General features: G+C 39.2%; 1 protein-coding gene across 4 annotated transcripts in view; it reads right to left on the reverse strand.

The window, feature by feature from the left end:
- The window catches only part of NAE1 (NEDD8 activating enzyme E1 subunit 1), a 29,914-nt gene continuing 9,582 nt past the window's right edge, over window positions 1-20,332 (reverse strand). For all 4 annotated transcript variants that reach the window (XM_023210113.1, XM_023210112.1, XM_023210114.1 and 1 more), the window contains 14 exons: window positions 18,447-18,556; window positions 15,834-15,943; window positions 14,746-14,808; window positions 14,288-14,351; window positions 13,893-13,984; window positions 11,136-11,195; window positions 10,912-11,045; window positions 7,796-7,871; window positions 7,475-7,514; window positions 6,092-6,178; window positions 5,622-5,714; window positions 3,008-3,122; window positions 2,873-2,922; window positions 1-237 (listed from right to left, as the gene is read on the reverse strand). In XM_023210113.1, coding sequence (XP_023065881.1) covers window positions 128-237; window positions 2,873-2,922; window positions 3,008-3,122; window positions 5,622-5,714; window positions 6,092-6,178; window positions 7,475-7,514; window positions 7,796-7,871; window positions 10,912-11,045; window positions 11,136-11,195; window positions 13,893-13,984; window positions 14,288-14,351; window positions 14,746-14,808; window positions 15,834-15,943; window positions 18,447-18,556 — 1,204 coding nt within the window. In that variant the 3' untranslated portion in view covers window positions 1-127. The remainder of the gene's footprint in view (window positions 238-2,872; window positions 2,923-3,007; window positions 3,123-5,621; window positions 5,715-6,091; window positions 6,179-7,474; window positions 7,515-7,795; window positions 7,872-10,911; window positions 11,046-11,135; window positions 11,196-13,892; window positions 13,985-14,287; window positions 14,352-14,745; window positions 14,809-15,833; window positions 15,944-18,446; window positions 18,557-20,332) is intronic.

Here is a 20,332-nt window from a genome sequence, read left to right on the forward strand (position 1 = left end):
TTACAAATGAGAAAAATATTTATTAAGAAAACAATTTAGCAGCTCTCCTTTAGAATTTTACAGACTAAAGCACAACCCGAAGGCAATTACAGTTTCAATCATTAACACACCACCTAAGGTGCTTACTCTACAATTGGAAAGTTGCTGAAGTTTGTGACATGCCACTGTAAATGTAAGTATTATTAAAAATTACAAATTGTTTGGTGATTATTTTGATGACCTCTTGAGCAGCAACTCCTGAAAGGAAAAAGGAGAAAAGCAAATCTCTGAAGAGAGTGAACTTCAAGAGTTATATAAAAATACTCAATTCTGTAAAGAAACCTTTCCTTTTCAAAAGCAAAGGTGTTTGAAAGTGACCCAAAACAGATGCAGTTAGTTTACTAAGTCATATCAACATAAAAGCCTGTAATTCTTTTTGTTATTAAAGGAAATCTAAGCAGTAGTGTGGTTGACCAAACTTTACACACAGGCATAAAACATTCTCAAAGGACACCCTACTGCTGCATTTGAATTTTACCTTGTATCTGTTTTATAATAAAAAAGGAGAAAGGTATATTTGTTCTGAATGCATTTGTAATCTATATTAAATATCACCAGACTGCTATATTTACTGAAAACAAAAAAACTACTAAGAAAAAAAGTTGTGCATCTTCTATAACCTGAACATTCCTCTCTCCCAAATATTCATGGACTGGATAGAATTTTTCCTTTTTTTTTTTAGACGAGTCTCACTCTGTCGCCCAGGCTGGAGTGCAGTGGTGTGATCTTGGCTCACTGCAACCTCCTCCTCCCAGGTTCAAATGCTTCTCTTGCCTCAGCCTCCTGAGTAGCTGGGATTACAGGCACCTGCCACCACACCTGGCTATTTATTTTTGCATTTTTAGTAGAGATGGGGTTTCACCATGTTGGCCAGGCTGGTTTCGAACTCCTAACCTCAAGTGATGCGCCCACCTCAGCCTCCCAAAACGGAGGCCTTACAGGTATTAGCCACTGCACTCGGCCAACTGCATAGAATTTGAGACTACTGTGCACCAAATACTGTTCTAGGCAGTAGGGTTACAGTAAGAAAAAGAAAGATCCACTTACCCTCATGCTACTTTTTAGCAACAAGAGAGAGATAATTTACAAATAAATAGAATGTGTAGTATGTCAACTGACCATAGGTGCTAAGGAGAAAAAGCAAATAAGGGGGATATAAATACAAGAGGAGGGGTTCATCTTTTAAATAGGGGAGTCAGGGATGGCATCACAGAGAAGACAGCATTTGAATAAAACCTGAAGGAAGTGAAGGGATATAATGGCACTGTGCAAAATGATTACAGAATGCATAGAAGTAAAAAACAAAAACAAAAACACAAAAAACCTTCAATTTATACTTTTCTCTGCTATTGGCAAGTCATCCAGTCCATCTATCCAGCTATACCTCTTCTTAGATTCTGGACTGAATCTGAATAAATAATAATTTGCCCTTTCCTGTGAATTGGCAGTTAACTTTGCTATTTTGGCACAAGAGACTACTTGGTTTTAGTTTAAAATAAATTATTCTGAATCAAGCTTTATTTTGGATTTGCTTAGAAAATCGTTTTCTTAGGTCTATATGATTCATTCACATTTTGAACACTTCAAATATTAATCAAACCTAAGTCTGCCTTTAAAACATTCAACATCTAGAAGGAAAATGCCACAAGCTAATAGCTCAGTCTATAGGAGATCACAGACAGAAGAGTAATATTTTTTAGAGGGGTGTTACAGACTGAATGGTTCGTTTCCCCCTCAAATTCATGTTGAAATCCTAACCCCCAGTGTAATTGTATGAGGATAGGGCCTTTGGTAGGTGATTAGGTCAAGAGCGTAGAACCTTCATGAATAGGTTTAGTGCCCTAATATAAAAGACCCCAGAGACTTCTCTTGCCATTTTTTTTTTCCCCACTATGTGAGAATACAGAAGAGGGAGCTGTCTATGAACCAGGAAATGGGCACTCACCAGACCTGACCATGCTGGCACCCTGATCCCAGACTTCTAGCCTCCAGAACTCTGTGACAAATTTTTGTTGTTTATAAGTCTATGATATTCTGTTGCTAAGCTCAAAGTGACTAAGACAAGGGGGAAGTAGAGTGAGGGAGGGAAGTAAGGGAGCTTCTATGAAAGACACGTCATTTTTGAGTTCGGTCTTGTGGAACATGTAGGTTTTGGACATGCAGAAAAACATATTTTTAAGGCAAACAGGTCCAGAGGAGCAAAGATCTAGGAGCAGGAAATCAAAGGACATGCCTGCGGGGAAAGCAAGTAATATGATAAAATCAAGGCTAGAAAGGCTGAGTGGAACTAAAACACAGGGATTTTTAACATCAAGCCAAGGTCCCTGGACTTGCTTGAAGGACTGTCGTAGAGTGTATGTGTATTGGTGGGGCAGACGGTTCGTAAAAGGACACAATCAGAGCTATGTTTTAGAAGGATTAATGACTCTTAAGGAGTTTAAGTTGGATGGCAGTGGGAGAGATGGAAGGCAGGGAGACCAGTATAGAGGCAACTGAATAAGTATCCTAACCTGGGCAACATAGTGGAGCCCTGTCTCTACAAAAAATTGAAAAATTAGCCAGGCTCGCTGGCACATGCCTGTAGTCCCAGCTATTCAGGAGGCAAAGGTGAGAGATCACTTGAGCCCAGGAGTTGAGGTTGCAGCGAGCTATGATGGCATCAATACACTCCAACCTGGGCAAAAGAGTGAGACTGTGTCTCAAAAAAAAAGAGAAATATAACATCCTGCTTCACTGACCTCCCTAATTAAAATAGCTAGACGACACAATTTCGTATTAAAATAGTAACTGTACTATGTAACAACAGGTGAGCCTTCTCATATATGGAACTCACCCCCCAAGAACGCAGCAATGGTATGTGGTTCAGCAGCTCCATATCGGCAACTAGAGGAGATCACAGAGACATGAATTTTGATTAGCCTTATGACAGGTGTGGAATCATCTCCTAGATACCCTAAAAAATACTCACAATTCATGGACATAATCATCTTTCACCATTACAGATAAACCATATTCCTGAAGGAAGCCAGTGAGACAAGACTTCAACTTTCCTGTATCTTCTTCAACTTGATAGTTAGATACCCCTAAAAATAAAGGTTAGTTTTCATTAAAATAAATGTGATCGAAAATTAATGGCCAACTCATTTAAAGGAAACAACTCCTAGTTTCAGATGTTCTAGTCAAAATATGTATGAAACTGAAGAACAAAAATAACAAAGTATGAGACCAATATTTGCAAATATCACAAACCTATAATCAGAGACCAACTAAAACCTAGTAAAAATTTGAATTTAATTAAATCTTTGTTAACTGCATCATACTCACTGTCTAGAAGAGCATCTGGCACACAGTGCTTAATAATTATTTGATAGAAGAACTTAATGAATGAGAAAGTAATGTCCTACTTATACCCTTTATAAAAGTTATTCTCCAATTCTAAAAGACTAAATGATAAATGACACTGAGGACATAAAGCTATTAATAATAGGTAACTTTTTTTTTTCTTTTGAGAGAGAGTCTTGCTGTCACCTAGGCTAAAGTGCAGTGGTGCAGTCTCGGCTCACCGCAACCTCTGCCTCCCAGGTTCAAATGATTCTCATGCCTCAGCCTCCCAAGAAGCTGGGACTACAGGAGTGCGCCACCACACACAGCTAATTTTTTCTATTTTTAGTTTCAGTGTTGGCTACACTGCTCTCGAACTCCTGGCCTCAAGTGATCCACCCACCTTGGCCTCCCAAAGTGCTGGGATTACAGGCATGAGCCACCATGCCTCGCCAATAATAGGTCACATTTATTGAGCATTAACAGATGCTGGACACTGTTCTAAGGACCTTATATATATATTAATTGAATTCTCAAAACAGTCCTATGAAGTAGATATCGTTATCTCCATGCATAGAAGAGAAAACTAAGGCACAGAGAGATTAAGTTACTTAGCGCATAAGTGATGCTGTATGACTTCCAACTTAGGTCATAAAAAGCCCTGTAACTTCTGGTTGGGTTTTTTGGAATGGTAACTGCAGAAGCCAACTGACATGCTAAAAGGAAGTCCAAGCTAGCCACCTGAAGAGAGATACCTGACCATCCCACTGTTCTGACTAAGGGGCTAGTTACATGAGTAAAAATGTCTTCTTGCATGTCTAACTCAGTCAGTTAAGCCTTCAGAATGACTCCACCCCCAGGCATCAAGCAACTGCATGCCTCCTCAAGGAGAACTGCCTGAGACCAGGCAATCCACAAAATCACGACACTATTTATTGTTTTAAACCACTAAGTTTTGAAGTGGTTTGTTATGCAATAGATAACTGAAATAAATTCTCATCAAATAATACAAATAAAGCAATACATATTTGGTGTTTATTCTTTTTTGTTTCTTCTAGTTAGCTTGCTCATTAGGGCTATAAACTCTGGGCCAGGCACAGTGGCTCATGCCTGTAATCCCTGCACTTTGGGAGGCCAAGGCAGGAGGATCACTTGAGGTCAGGAGTTCAAGACCAGCCTGGCTAACATGGTGAAACCCTGTCTCTACTAAAAATACAAAAATTAGCCAGGCGAGGTGGCGGGCGCCTATAATCCCAGCTACTCGGGAGGCTGAGGCAGGGAAATTGTTTAAACCCAGGAGGCGGAGGTTGCAGTGAGCTGAGATCCCATCACTGCACTCCAGCCTGGGCAACCGAGAGAGACTCCGTCTCAAAAAAAAAAAAAAAAAAAAAAAGACTATAAACTCTGGAGACACACTGCATGAGATGGAGCAGCAGGTTTTATGATACTCCTAGAATGTGTTGCTATGCAATAATCCTGCACAATTAAAATTATCATCCCAAACAGAAATATTCTGAGCAACCTCAGATCTTTGAGATTATGCCAATTCTCCAATGACTACATTCACTGAAGAGAAAAAGTAGATACTAAACAAACAAATTCCTACATCTTCAGAGTTCTTGAGTTCAGAAATTACTAGCATACTTTTTTTTTTTTTTTTTGAGACAGAGTCTCACCACGGTCACCCAGGCTGGAGTGCAGTGGCACAATCACAACTCACTGTAGCCCCAACTTCCCAGGCTGAGGTGATCTTCCCACCTCACCCTCCCGAGTAGCTGAGTCTACATGTCTGGCTAACTTTTTGTATCTTCAGTAGAGATGGGGTTCCACCATGTTGCCCATGCTGGTCTCCAACTCCTGGGCTCAAGCAATCTGCCTGAATCAGTCTCCCAAAGTGCTGGCATTACAGGTGTGAGCCACCATACTATGCCTGGCCAGCATATTTCTCGTGGCTTTCCTATTCCACTAAATTAAACTCAGTGCAAGTCTTAGTAGCAAACTATGGAAAATGACAGAAAAAAGCTTTCTTCTATATATATATTCAACCAACATCCCCCTATAATAGTTTAGAATCGAACACTACTTTGCAAATAGTTAAACTTAAAAAACAAAAGGTATTTCCTCACTGGGGAACGTTTGGGGTGTAATCTGTTTACAATGTGAAATTCAAGCAACACTATTATAAATACCCTGAGAACACTTTCAATTTAAATATTTTATTGAAGATTTATTATATCTGGTAATTCAATTGCTATTCTTACCTGGGTATCTACCATGTTGTTTATGAAATCTATCAACAGCCCGTAACATTAAGTACAACACTATTTCATTATCTGGATTGTCCATGCTAGAAACTGAAAGGAAAAAAATTTCAGTTTAATTTGATTAATTTGCAATATAATAAATAATAAAGGGCTGAATTTCCTATATACTTGAGTTTCAGGACTATTAGTTGGAGTCACACAATCTCTACTTAAGTAGTAACATACTGACTTCAACTCATACATATCATATAATGGACTCTGTGACCTAAATATGACTTTATACATACATTAAGTTTCATATAATAATAAATTATAATTACTTAGATAAGCTTAGAATAAAATTAGAATATGAATATTTACATTCTCTTTTATATCAACACCATATACTCAACACTATTTTACGCAAAATATTTATATCTTTTAAATTAATTAAAATTAACCCAGAATCAGAAGGCTATTATACTTACTAATTTCATCCTTGTTAATTGTATCCAAACCATATTCTTCAGCTAAGGATCGACATCTTACCACTCGAAGAAATGCAGAATTGCTGCCTGAACAGAAGAAAGATATTCTGGAAGTAATGACTGTGACAGGTGAATATTATCAATCACAGGTGACTTTAAGAACAGAGAATTATGTGTATACCTTTCTCAGACATGAGAATGTGAAGAAATGTTTTCTCCTTGACTCTAATAGCAGAGAAAGCACTAGAACACAAATCACCTTAAATTCATATCCCTGGCACTACAACCAGTTCAAAAGCGAGTAAGGTGATGATGGCCTCTCTGAACCTCAGTTTTCAAGCATAAAATGGGGATGATACTGTTTACCTTTGAGAATTGTTCTATGGATTAAATGTGACACCTTGTATAAAGTGCATCTCTAGCACAATGCCTGATATGGCTCTACAAATAATAGTTTTCATCATTATTATGGATAAGTAGTCCTAAAAGAGAGAGGTTTATGAATTGTACTCTTGATATATGTAATGACTTTTTTTAAGCTTTGTATTATTGAAATTTTCAAAAATGCCCCAAAGTAGAAGAGAATAATAAATGTTCAAATACCTAGCATCAAACTTTCAATCTAGTAGTATATAATCTAATACAACAAATGCTAATTCAAGATTAGTCCAATAGAACAAACAAGGTGCAAGATTAGTTGTGGCAGAAAACATTAAAACTGAGCCTAAACAGACATTGTGGAGAAGTCATAAAATGGAAAGCTTGGATAAATCTATTTTAAGGATGGGGAGCATGCAAAATATAAACTTCCACAGGACGTAGGAGCAGCAGCTACAGGGAGAAATCTTCAGATGGCATGCACAACAGATTGAGTATTTTGAAACTGACTCTTAAATAAAAGAAAATGCTTTTGGCCTACTGAAGAGTTACTGAGAGACTCCTACGAACCTAACCACTCTGAAACTAGATGGCAAAATTCTTAACTCCATTACAGTCATTTAACACAGATCAAAATGAGTATTTCAACCAATATTGTCAATGTACATGTGACTCAAGATTTCACACCCAAAGTCTTCAGACAAAAAAATTTCCTAAATTACTTAACATTTAAAAACTGAAAATACTGTATTAAGGGCAATTTTCAATTAACTGACCATCATGCCTTTTTAGCATTGCCACAGATAAACATGCTCTACCTCTGATTCAGTCTTAAAATACTCTCCATTTATTATGGGAGGGAAAAAAAAAAACCTTACCCAATAATTATCTATATCACTGAGGCCATGGAAAACTTAAAATTTCAACCATTCAAAATACCTGGGAACATTCCCTGTGGCACATTTCCATCAAGCAAACTAAGGAAATTAATTCAAGGGGACTTACAGAGTAATTTTAATTCTTTCTCTGAAATGGACTCTGGTGCCTGTAAAGAGATAAATACAGATTCAGTTCCAGTTTAAAAGAGAAGATTAACAAAGGGTGCAGCACAAAGCCAATCACTGTGAGATGGGGAGGCTTTCTCCAAGAGCTGGGAGAGCACTTTAAATATATCTTGTTTCCTTATCACAAGCTCTCCCATTAGGCAGGCAAATGAGAGCTCCCCGTAAATAAGCAGAGCTAGTGCCACACCCTCTGTCTCTAAACCCTTTCTGGCTAGAGTTATGTGCTCAGGCCTGTATGGGCACAGTGTGCCCAGCAGCTTACCTGGCCAATGGACTGCAGCAATTTGGCAACATGATTACCCACAGCGGCAGCATCTTTCTTTGCTTTTTCACGGTAACTGAAAAAGAACAAAAAGCAATTATTATCAAATTTTTAAATTAGCAAAATTTAAATTGTTACCATGAACAAAAAATTTATTTCCTTTTCATGAAAAAACACAGGCCTGACAATGTACGAAATGTGAAAATGCCAGGGAAATGCTATCAACAGCACCTATGTGTAGCTGGGAATCTTTCCAGTGTTAGTGACAGACTCTCAGTGCCCACTAAAACCCAGGGTTTAACAGTACTCAACTTAAAAATTGCCCTCCTAGAGGGATCTATGATTTAGGCTCTGTGACAGAGGACCTAAAAAATACGTTACTGAAGAACATGACTTACCTCCTGGAAGTCAAGTCCAAGAAAAGTTAAATACATTAAAACTGTTCATCTCCAACATAAAACTTTTGTTTTTTTTTTTTGAGACAGGATCTCGCTCTGCCGCCCAGGCTGGAGTGCAGTGGTACAATCCTGGCTCAATGCAGCCTCAACTTCCCACACTCATATGATCCTCCCACCTCAGTCTCCCAAGTAGCTGGAAATTCAGGCACACGCTACCACGCCCGACTAATTTTTGTCTTTTTGTAGAGACGGAGTTTCACCACATTGCCCAGGCTGGTCTCGAACTCCTGTGTTCAAGTAATTTAAAAACTGAAAATACTGTATTAATGACAATTTTCAATTAACTGACCTTCATACCTTTTTAGCATTGCCACAGATAACCATGCTGTACCTCTGATTCAGTTTTAAAATACTCTCCATTTATTATGAGAGGAAAAAAAAAACCCTTATCCAATAATTATCTATACCACTGAGACCATGGAAAACGAAAATTTCAAGAACAATGAGCTCACTTGGACTCAGGAAGGGGAACATCACACAATGGGGCCTATCATGGGGAGGGGGGAGGGGGGAGGGATTGCATTGGGGAGTTATACCTGATATAAATGATGAATTGATGGGTGCTGATGAGTTGATGGGTGCAGCACACCAACATGGCACATATATACATATGTAACAAACCTGCACGTTATGCACATGTACCCTAGAACTTAAAGTATAATAAAAAAAAAAAAAAGAAAAAAGAAAAAAAAGAAAATAAAATACCTGTGAACATCCCCTGTGGCACATTTCACCACCTGCTTTGGCCTCCCAAAGTGCTGGGAATACAGGTGTGAGCCACTGCACCCAGCCACAAAACTTCTTTAGGTCTATCTACCTTTCACTCTCTAAAAATCATTAGTGTTCAGGCTGACTACCTCCCACGTAAGGTCATACTTCTTTCTACCCTCAATTGACCTTCCCCAAGTTTTAAGTAGTTGAGCTCTTAGGCTAGGACAACAAACCAACATTCTTTCAATGGTGACATGATAAAGAGTGAAATCTGTCTGGGGAACAGAGATCATCTCTATGTGACATTACTTGGCCCCCAAAGAAACCAAGCCAGAGGACATGGATTCTTTGCACCATGCCCTAACTATATGAGGGTAATATTCATTGAGATCCATCCCTATGATAGTCTATCTGGGCTCAGGCTAGTGATACCTGGATAGCAAGGTGTCTAGTTATAGTCATAGACTATAAATTATGAAACATTAAGATAAAAAATTCATCAAGCACTTCATGGTTTTAAGTTACAAATAGAAGGCAGTATAGGGCCATGGCTAAGAATACAGGCTTTGGTACTGGGTTTTCTGGGGTTCAAATCTTGGTTCTGCCATTTACCAGCTATCTGATCTTGTATAAGTAACCTTTTCAATACCTTAGTTTCTTCAAGTGTAAAATGGGGACAATAACAGTATCTCTCTCTCTCATAAGGTTGTTGTGAACCTTGTGTGTATATTAAATTACACTTGATCTTAGCCAAAAGGCCGAGAAGCGATATATTAAATTACTTAATACATATAGTTCATAGCACAGAGTTAAGTGACCAAATATTAAGTTTATCATGAGGTATGAAAAAAAAAACACTCTGCCTCCTAAGGATATGTGGTAATTCTGTATTTCCCATTCAATTTTGATTTGAGCCTAAAAAGAATCACCCCTAAGTTGTTTTTTGTTTTTTTTTTTTTTGAGGTGGAATTTTGCTGTTGCCAGGCTGGAGTGCAGTGGCGCGATCTCGGCTCACTGCAACCTCCACCTCCTGGGTTCAAGTGATTCCCCTGCCTTAGCCTCCCGAATAGCTGGGACTACAGGCATGCACCACCATGCCAGGCTAATTTTTTGTATTTTTTTTTAGTAGAGACAGGGTTTCACCATGTTGGCCAGGATGGTCTTGATCTCTTGACCTCGTGATCCGCCCGCCCAGCCTAAGTTTTTTTTTTTTTTTTTTTTTGAGACAGAGTCTTACTTTGTCGCCCAGGCTGGAGTGCAGTGACATGATCTCGGCTCACTGCAAGCTCCACCTCCCGGGTTCATGCTATTCTCCTGCCTCAGCCTCCCAAGTAGCTGGGACTACAGGCGCCCACCACCACTCCCAGCTAATTTTTTTGGATTTTTAGTAGAGATGGGTTTTCCGGTGTTAGCCAGGATAGTCTTGATCTCCTGACCTTGTGATCTGCCCACCTCAGCCTCCCAAAGTGCTGGGATTACAGGCATGAGGCACTGCACCCAGCCTGGCCTAAGTTCTTTAGCTTATTTTTACTTATTTATTTATTTGAAACAGGGTCTTCCTCTGTCACCCAGGCTGAAGTGAAATGGCATGATCATGGCTCACTGCAGCCTCAAACTCCTGAGCTCAAGAGATCCTTCTGCCTCAGCCTCCCGAGTAGTTGAAATTAAAGGCACATGCTACCCTGCCCACCTAATTTTTCAATTTGTAGAGACGGAAGTCTCACTGTTGCCCAGGATGGTCTCAAACTCCTGGACTCAAGCAATCCTCCCACCTTGGCCTCCCAAAGTGTTGGGATTACAGGCATGAGCCACTGCAGCTGGCCTAGTTTACTTATAAGCAATGAGGTTATAATAAACTTTCATTTGATTTCTGATAGGATGATAAAATGTTTATCTCTAATATAATCAAGACTTTGCATACTACATAGTTTGAAAACAGTGACATACACGTTTTGCAGTTTTATATATTTGCCTGAATCTGCAATCATATCAGGGATTGTGCCTCGAACAGGTAAATTTCCTTGACCCTCTTTGGCCACAAATTCCTTTAAGGCACGAGCTAAAATCCAAAATGATGGAGTCTAAAATAAGAAGAAAAAATTAACATTAAGCAGCGTTTTACTTTGACCCAAAGGTTTAGACGGCAATGTTTTTACTTTTGTTGTTGTTACCTGTTTGGTGATATTTATGCAGCGATCATCATTAAATATATCTTCAATACTGCTTGGGATCTAACAAAGGAACATGAAACATTTACTTACACAGTATTAAGAATTTGCCCATCTTTATTTTCAGTGCTATTTCTTCAGATATATTCTTTGAATTCTCAAATTGTAATCAAATACAAACTTCTGATTTGTTTATAATTTTATTTAGAATCAGTACCATATGAAGATTTGATGGGGAAAGAAAGAATGGAAGAAAGACCTCTCCTGCCGACTGTTGCTAGCATTTAATACCTATTCTCTTATACCATAAATGGGGTAAAGAAGGGGCCCCAGTAAATGATTTTATATAGTTAAATCTGAAGACAAAACAGATTATAGACTTGTAGTATTCCATGATTTTCCATCTTGTCAAAAATTGGAAACCCTTGCACCCTAATTAGTGACCATTGAGACAACCACTCTGAAAAAAACTAAAACTATAAAGTAATTTTATTGCTAGCAAGATCTTCATACATTAATCAAGAGTATAAAGCCGAGCACGATGGCTCACACCTATAATCCCAGCATTTAGGAGGCCAAGGTAGGAGGGTCACTTGAGCCCAGGAGTTCGAGATCAGCCTGAACAAAACAGGAAGACCCTACCTATACAAAATGTAAAAGTAAATTAGCTGGGCGTGGTGGCATGTGCTTGTGGTCCCAGCTACTTGGGAGGCTGAGGTGGAAGGATCACTTGAACCCAGGAGGTCAAGGCTGCAGTGAGCAGTGACTGCATCACTGCACTCTACCCTGGGCAACAATGTGAGACCCTGTCTCAAAAAAAAAAAAAAAAAAAAAAGGTATACAAATCATAGGCTTTAATTCTACTGTTGTGTGGAAAAATGAAATGTCTCAGTGGTACCTCCTAACTGGTCTCTCTGCTTCCACTGCCAGTCCCCTCAATTCTGTTCTCCTCACCAAAGCCAGAATGGTCTTTTCGAATATAAAGCAGCTCACTCCACTTCCCTGATCGAAAGGCTTAAATAGCCTGCAAGGCCTTTATGATCTGATCCTTTCTGCCTCTCCAAACTCAAATCCTTCCTACCACTTTCCCCCCTTTTTCACTTCACTCCAATCACACTGACTTGCTTACTGATGCTTGAACAAAAGTCAAGCTTCCTCCCACTTCTTTGCACATGTGCTTCCTCCAACTGAAAAGCTCTTCCCAGAGACCTCTGCATGTCACTTCACTCAGGCTTCTGCTTAAACAACTCCTGGAAAGTCTCCCTGGCTCCCTATCTAAAATTGTCTCTCAACCCCAGATTCCCTTGTCCCCAACATGCTCTCTGCCCCTTTGTTCTGCTGTAATTTTGTTCATAGCACCTGGTGCATTTTTATCTGTTTATTTAGCTTACTGTCCCCCAACTATTAGAACCTTTTCTTTTCAACTGTGGTTTTATATTCAGTGAAATACAGAGATTTTAAATGTCCAATTCAATGCATTTTGGTAACTATATACACATATTTTTAACCATAACCCCAATTAAAACAGAAAATTTTCATCACCCCAGATAAGTGATTCACAAAGCACATACTTTTATTTTTTGGACACAGGGTCTCATATCATTGCCTAGGCTGCAATGCAGTGGCACAATCATGGCTCACTGCAGCCTCAACCTCCAGGGCTCAAGCAATCCTCCCACCACCTTAGGATTCAGAGTAGCTGAGACTATAGGTGCATACCACCACACCCATCTAATTTTTAAATTTTTTGTATAGACCAGATCTCCCTATGTTGTTCAGGCTGGTCTTGAACTGGGCTCAAGCAATTTTTCTGCCCTGGCCTCCCAAACTGTTGGGATTACAGGTGTGAGCCACCACACCTGGCCAGTACTTTTTTTTTTTTTTTTTGAGACAGAGTCTCACTCTTGTCACCCAGGCTGGAGTACACTGGGAAGATCTCAGCTCACTGCAACCTCTGCCTCCCAAGTAGCTGGGATTACAGGTGCCCACCACCATGCCCAGCTAATTTTTTGTATTTTTAGTAGAGATGGGGTTTCATCATGTTGGCCAGGCTGGTCTTGGACTCCTGACCTCATGTGATCTGGCCTCCTCGGCCTCCCAAACGTGTTGGGATTACAAGTGTGAGCCACCGCACCTGGCCCCAGCCAGCGCACACTTTTAATCACTAAGCAGTGCTGCCTTGTTGTCTCCAAAAAGTTGGTAATAATATCTTATGTGCCTTCCTAATTTGAAAGGCAGCATATTTGCTGTTTTAAGTTGCAAGAAAATTCTAACTTAGACTACCAGGTGTTATTCCAAAGCTCCCCAAAAACTTCAATGGTCATACTTCAACACCTAAGCCATAACAAAACCAAAGGCACCTGAGGCAGAGTCTTATTCTGTTACCCAGGCTGGAGTGCAGTGGTGTAATCTTGGCTCACTGTAACCTCTGCCTCCTGGGTTCAAGTGATTCTCCTGCCTCAGCCTCCCGAGTAGCTGGGATTACAGGTATGTTCCACCATGCCCGGCTAATTTTTGTATTTTTAGTAGAGACGCGGTTTCACTATGTTGGCCAGGCTCGTCTCGAACTCCTGATCTCAGGTGGTCCACCCGCCTCAGCCTCCCAAAGTGCTAGGATGAGCCACCATGCCCGGCCTTGTATTTATTTCTAACTATACATTTAGAAAATATTAACTTAAATCATTGTAATCAACCATTTAATAGTGAAGGACTCTAGAAAACACCTTGTTCATGTGAATCCCTCAGCAACTCTTTCATTACCTGAGTTGTATTTAGTGCTGTGTTCACATTTTTAATAGCTTCTTCAAAATTCTCTTCATCTTCTGGAGCCCCATTTTCATTCTTTAGAATTCCTATTTTAATGGGAAATTGTTAGCAAACAACAGCCCTTTTCTTTTCACTCTTCTGTTCCCCCATTATAAAAATAACCTTGTCAGATTCTGCAGAATATTGAATCTTAAGAAGAAATATGGTTTATCATTAGTCCTTAAAACTATACAAAGCGTGGCTTCTTAACTTCTCCAGAGGGAAAGTGAAATAAAAGCTCGTGATGATATCATCTGACAAAGGTGTCAACAGAAATCTAATAAGCACTTGCCTCTAGCAATTTGCTTTTCAAGCTTTATACAGTATTTAATCATATCCCATAATATTACCTTGTCTAATCAAATCTCTGAAGTCTTCTTTTTCTTTATATGTTTTAGGTATTCGTCCATTTGTCTAAATTGGTTAAAAATTTTAAAAATCTAGTTATTACAAACTCAAAATACAGAAATTGAAAGTCTATAGTGTCCCCCATTCTCTACCTAAGATTTCATCAACAAATATATTTCTCTGTGAAATCAGAGGCTCACTTGAGAGAAAACACTGTGACCATTTATCTACATTCATTCCCCCTGCCAGTTTCATAACAACATTCATCAAATTTCATTTTGTTAATTAAAATTATCAGGATCAAAAGAGGAACTGCTGGATTTAAATTTAAAAGCATCCATTTGCCCTACCATACAAGCCCATAAGGAAAAAAATTAATCTCCCATTCCCCATCAAGGAAATCCTTTATAAGAAACTGAAAATACAGTTGCATATGAAATTTTTTTTTAAAAGGACATACTTCACTATACCACTGTGCTAAATATTTAGCTATGATCACAATCCATGGAGTATGGCTGTGGTCCTAAAAATGAGAGACAAAAGAAAATATTGGTATTATTAATTCTTCACGGTACCATCTCGTTTTCAACAAATTCAACAATATTTATGATCTCCTAATATATGCAGAGTAATGAATAGAGGAAAATGAACTGAGTTAATAAAAACTGCTTTACAAATTCTTCTAGAGGTAGATAACTAGTATGTCACATATATACTATGATTGCCCGCATTATACCAGCAAAACAGTCTCAGAGACTGCCACCCAAAAACACAGCTCAAATCTCAATTTCAGACACCAATCCTAAAGAAAAGAGGATCTTTTCTGTTTTCTGATGAACCAAATAAACTGCATGTTAATTAATATGGAAGTAGGCAAAAATACATATACTTCTTAAATTATATTGTTATGTCATTATTTCTATTTGTTTAGAAAAAGGCCATAAAGAGGACTTCTTGGAATTCTTTTGTTTCTGTTTTCTGTTTGAAAATTTTTTATTTTCAATTTTTGTGGGTACTTAGGTATATATATTTATGGGGTACACGCTTTGATACAGGCATGCAATGTGAAGCACATAATGGAGAGGGGTATCTGTAGAGCATTTATCCCCTCAAGCGTTTATCCTTTATGTTACAAATAATCCAATTAAACTCTTAATTATTTTAAAATGTATAACTAAGTTGTCATTATTAACTATAGTCACCTTGTTGTGCTTTCAAGGAGTAAATCTTATTCATTCTTTCTAATTATTTTTTTTGGTACCCATTAACCATCCCCATCTCCCCACCTGGAATAGGTTAATGTCTAATTTCTTGACCTGGGTAGTGATTACACAGATGTTCAGTATCCGTACTTTTCTTCAATAAAAAAGTTTTTCAATTTTGGAGAAAAATTAGTATGTTGAAAACAAGGTAAAATATTGTTATTGGGTAATCTGGATGACAGGAATATGGAGGATTTTCTCACTTTGGTGTAATTCAAAAACCTTAGGTTAAAAAAAAAAATGTTTTAGGTCTATCTGTAAATGTAAGGTCACACACACTACCAACCTTTTTTTCCATATGATCCAAATCATAGGACTGAAAATGTTCTCTCAGTTCAGGAAATGGCTTATCTAGTCGTAGATCCTCTAATGCATTATCTGGATGAGATTCTATTACTGTGAAACAAAGAATTCAAAAGGATAAATTTAATACTTAAAAAAAAAAAAAAGAGAGAGAGATAGGATCTTGCTGTATTACCCAGGCTGAAGTGCAGTGGCACAACCATAACTCACTGCTGAAACTCCTGGGCTGAACGGATCCTCCCACCTCAGCCTCCTGAGAAGGTGGGACTACAGTCTCATGTCACTGTGCCCACCTAATTTTTTAATTTTTTTTGTAGAGATGGGGTCTTACTATGTCACCCAGGCTAGTCTGAAACTCCTGGATTCAAGGGCTCCTTCTGCCTCGGCCTTCCAAAGTTCTTGGATTACAGGTGTGAGCCACCGTGCCCAGCTCAAAAGATAAACTTAATTCTTTGGCAATACTGATGACAATACACTGAATCATAGAAACTTACGATATCTTTAATTTTTAAATGGGCACAGGGCCCATGGGTTTTTTCACTGTTTTATTAAGGTACGATTTATACATAGTAAAAATGCACAAATCTTAAGTCAACTATAAATTTTTAGTAAAAGTAAAACAAGATTCCTTTAGAACATAATTTGTTCTAACTGGAAAAGCTCAAAACTGACAAAACCTATGTACAGATAGCAACTAACAACCTATCCTCCCTCCTCTTGTGGTCTTCAATAGACAGCATCACCATTTACCTAGACTCTTCCCCAGAAACCTGATGGTCATCCTTCACTTCTTGCTTCCTTGGCCCCAATATCAGTAACTCCCCACTTCCTAATTTCACTCTGTACACTGCTGTCCACATGAGAGAGTACAGGAGAGTGTATAATTTCAGTGAGTGCTTAGAGGTAGGCCTAGTTTTGTCACTTGCTAACTATGTGACCTTAGGCAAATAATTTAATCTCTCATTGCCTCAGCATCATCTATAAAAAGCAGATATTAAAGTATCTATAGGCTGTATATCTCTCTTATCCAAAAGATTTGGGACCGTAAGTGTTTTGGATTTTGCTGAGATTTTGGTATATTTGCAAATACATATTAGATGAGCTCTCTAACCCAAAAATCTGAAGAAATGTTCCAATGAGTATTTTCTTTGAATATCATATCAGTGCTCAAAAAGTTTTGCATTTTGGAGCATTTCTGATTTTGGATTTTTGGATTAATGATGCTCAATCTGTACCTTATAAAGGTTTTGGAAAGAGTAAATGAAATAATTCTTATAAAGGCAGGCACACAACTAGCAATGCCGAACCTTCATTATTATCTACCGCCTCTTCTTCTCTTCCCTAAACTGGGAAAAAGAACACACTCTCTCTTACTTAGGCCACTGGAAATTTCTAACAGCAATCCCTGCCTCCAATCTTTGCCCCTTTAAATCCATTTACTTTCTACTCAACTTCAGAGTGACCCATTTAAAATAAAATGTTTACCCGGTCACTCTCCCACTTTCCACTCTTTTGTCCCCTCCCATCAGTTGACACCACTTTCAACTCTTAAATGGCTTACCACCAGCAGCCAGAGCTTATCCTGACAAGCACTCCCTAACTGCCCACACAGATATTACTCCTCAGTGACGCTACCAATACCAATGGCTATCATCACATTAGCAGAGTGCTTGGCTCACAGTAAAAATATTTTCTTGAGTAAATAAAGAGCATTGTATGAATACTGGATGAAAATTTTATGATGATTAAACTTTTATAAGTAAAGGGCTTATATCAACCCTCAGCTGATGGAGGTCTGCCTATAAACGACTTTGGTCTCCTACAATAGTTTCCCTGGGAACAGTAGTTATGTAAATGTCTTTGTTGTGTGAAATTGTACCTGAATTGAGAGAACCTAAAGCCTGCATGAGGATGAAATAAAAGATTGGAGGGGCATGGTGCAGTGGCTCACACCTGTAATAACAGCACTTTGGGAGGCCAAGGCGGGTGGATCACCTGAGGTCAGGAGTTCGAGATCAGCCTGGCCAACATGGTGAAATCTTGTCTCTACTAAAAATGCAAAAAATTAGCTGGGCATGGTGGCGGGCGCCTGTAATCCCAGTTGGGAGGCTGAGGCAGGAGAATCAGTTGAACCTGGGAGGTAGAGGCTGCAGTAAGCCAAGATTGTGCCATTGTACTCCAGCCTGGGCAACAAGAGCGAAACTCCATCTTAAAAAAAAAAAAAAAAAAAAAGACGGGAGAGGGGAAAGGTGGTGTAACTTCATGGGTCAGAGTGACCCACATTCCTTAGCTCTCCACAGCCATACATGCCTGATGTGGGTGGGGGGCAAAAGAAGCTGGGTACTTGCATAGTTGCTGGATCTCCTAATAAGATGAAGAAGCTGTACCTGTTGTATGTCCTGCTTTGTATCCTTCTATAATGCTACATAAAGAGTAGATTGCAGCCTATTGAATCTGATTGCCACTTTGAATCTGCAACTAGAGATGTGCTGCTACAAATTTACTTCATAATTTAAAACTGACTTTCTAAATTGTCAAGTTTCTAAAATTATAGCTAAAGCAACCAATAGTAAGCCCATATGCTCAACAATTTTACCTGGATGTTCTTTTATAATGATCCTCATATAACCAACTAGTCCATATGTCCTACAGATCAAAAGAGGAATCTGGGAATTCCAAAGGACATCTGCTAAGCGTAGTAAAGTGCTGTTAAAAAAAAAAAAAAAAAAAAAAGCAAAATATGAACATAAGCAAATGGAAATATGCCAAACATGGAAACATGCAAAACATGAAAATGTCTTAAAATAAAGCAACTTTCTTACTAAATAATAAATGCGAAAGTACATAACTGCGTTTACATAAGCAGGTCAAGAATACGCTGAAAAGCAAGCATTTCCATAGGTTGCAGTCTCAATGACAGAAAGTACATCTTTTGGACAAGAGGGATGTGAAACCTTAGTCTGTTATATTAAGGAGAAACATTAAAGAAAGATAATTCTAAACATTTCCATGACAGAAAAAAAATATAAAACCCACAAATACACCCCCAACAATTCCAATAACCAATTCTCTCTCTCTCTCTTTTTTTTTTTTTTTGAGTCGGAGTCTCACTCTGTCGCCCAGGCTGGAGTGCAGTGGCCGGATCTCGGCTCACTGCAAGTTCCGCCTCCCGGGTTCACGCCATTCTCCTGCCTCAGCATCCCAAGTAGCTGGGACTACAGGCGCCTACCACCTCGCCCAGCTAGTTTTTTTGTATTTTTTAGTAGAGACAGGGTTTCACTATGTTAGCCAGGATGGTCTCAATCTCCTGACCTTGTGATCCCCCCATCTCGGCCTCCCAAAGTGCTGGGATTACAGGCTTGAGCCACCGCGCCCGGCCTTTTTTTTTTTTTTTTTAAGATAGGGTCTCACTCTGTTGCCCAGGCTGGAGTGCAGTGGCATGATCATGGCTCACTGCAGCCTTGACCTCCCGAGCTCAAGTGATTATCCCAACCCAGCCTTCTGAGTAGCTGGGACCACAGGCATGCACACCATCTGGCTAAATTTTGTATTTTTTGTAGACACAAGGTTTTGCCATGTTGCCCAGGCTGGTCTTAAACTCCTGCGCTCAAGTGATCCGAACCTGTCTCAGCCTCCCAAACTGCTGGAATTACAGGCATGAGTCACTGCACCCAGCCTTCAATAATCAATTCTAACTAGTTTTTAATCACTAAAACAACAACAACAAAACAAACAAACAAAAAAAGTTCAGTTTAACTGCTCTAAATATATTCCAAAGGTTTCACATCTAAGACCGGGCTTGGTGGCTCCATGCCTGTAATCCCAGGACTTTGGGAGGCTGAGGCGGGCAGATCACTTGAGGCCAGGAGTTTGAGATCAGCCTGGCCAACATGGTGAAACCTCGTCTCTACTGAAAATACAAAAATTAGCTGGGCATGGTGGCACTTGCCTATAATCCCAGCTATTTGGGAGACTGAGGCACAAGAATTACTTGAACCCAGGAGGCGGAGGTTGCAGTGAGCTAAGATTGTGCCACTGCACTCCAGCCTGAGCAACAGAGCAAGACTCTGTCTAAAGAATAATAATTTTTAAAAAAGTTTCAGTATTTTTATCTTCCTCATCTTTTCAATGTTGGAAGATTTCTAAGAATTTTTTTTAAATTTTATTTATTTATTTATTTTTGAGACAGAGTCTCACTCTGTCACCAGGACTGGAGTGCAGTGGCACGGTCTCGGATCACTGCAAGCTCTGCCTCCCTGATTCAAGTGATTCTCCTGCCTCAGCTTCCCAAGTAGCTGGGACTCCAGGCGTGCGCCACCACGCCCAGCTAATTTTTGTATTTTTAGTAGAGATGGGGTTTCACCATGTTGGCCAGGATGGTCTCGATCTCTTGACCTCGTGATCTGCCTGCCTTGGCCTCCCAATTAAATTTATTTTTTTTGAGAGCAGGTCTCGCCTCATCACCTAGGCTGAGTAGAGTGG

Source organism: Piliocolobus tephrosceles, chromosome 17, assembly GCF_002776525.5.
Source record: "Piliocolobus tephrosceles isolate RC106 chromosome 17, ASM277652v3, whole genome shotgun sequence".
Taxonomy (NCBI): domain Eukaryota; kingdom Metazoa; phylum Chordata; class Mammalia; order Primates; family Cercopithecidae; genus Piliocolobus; species Piliocolobus tephrosceles.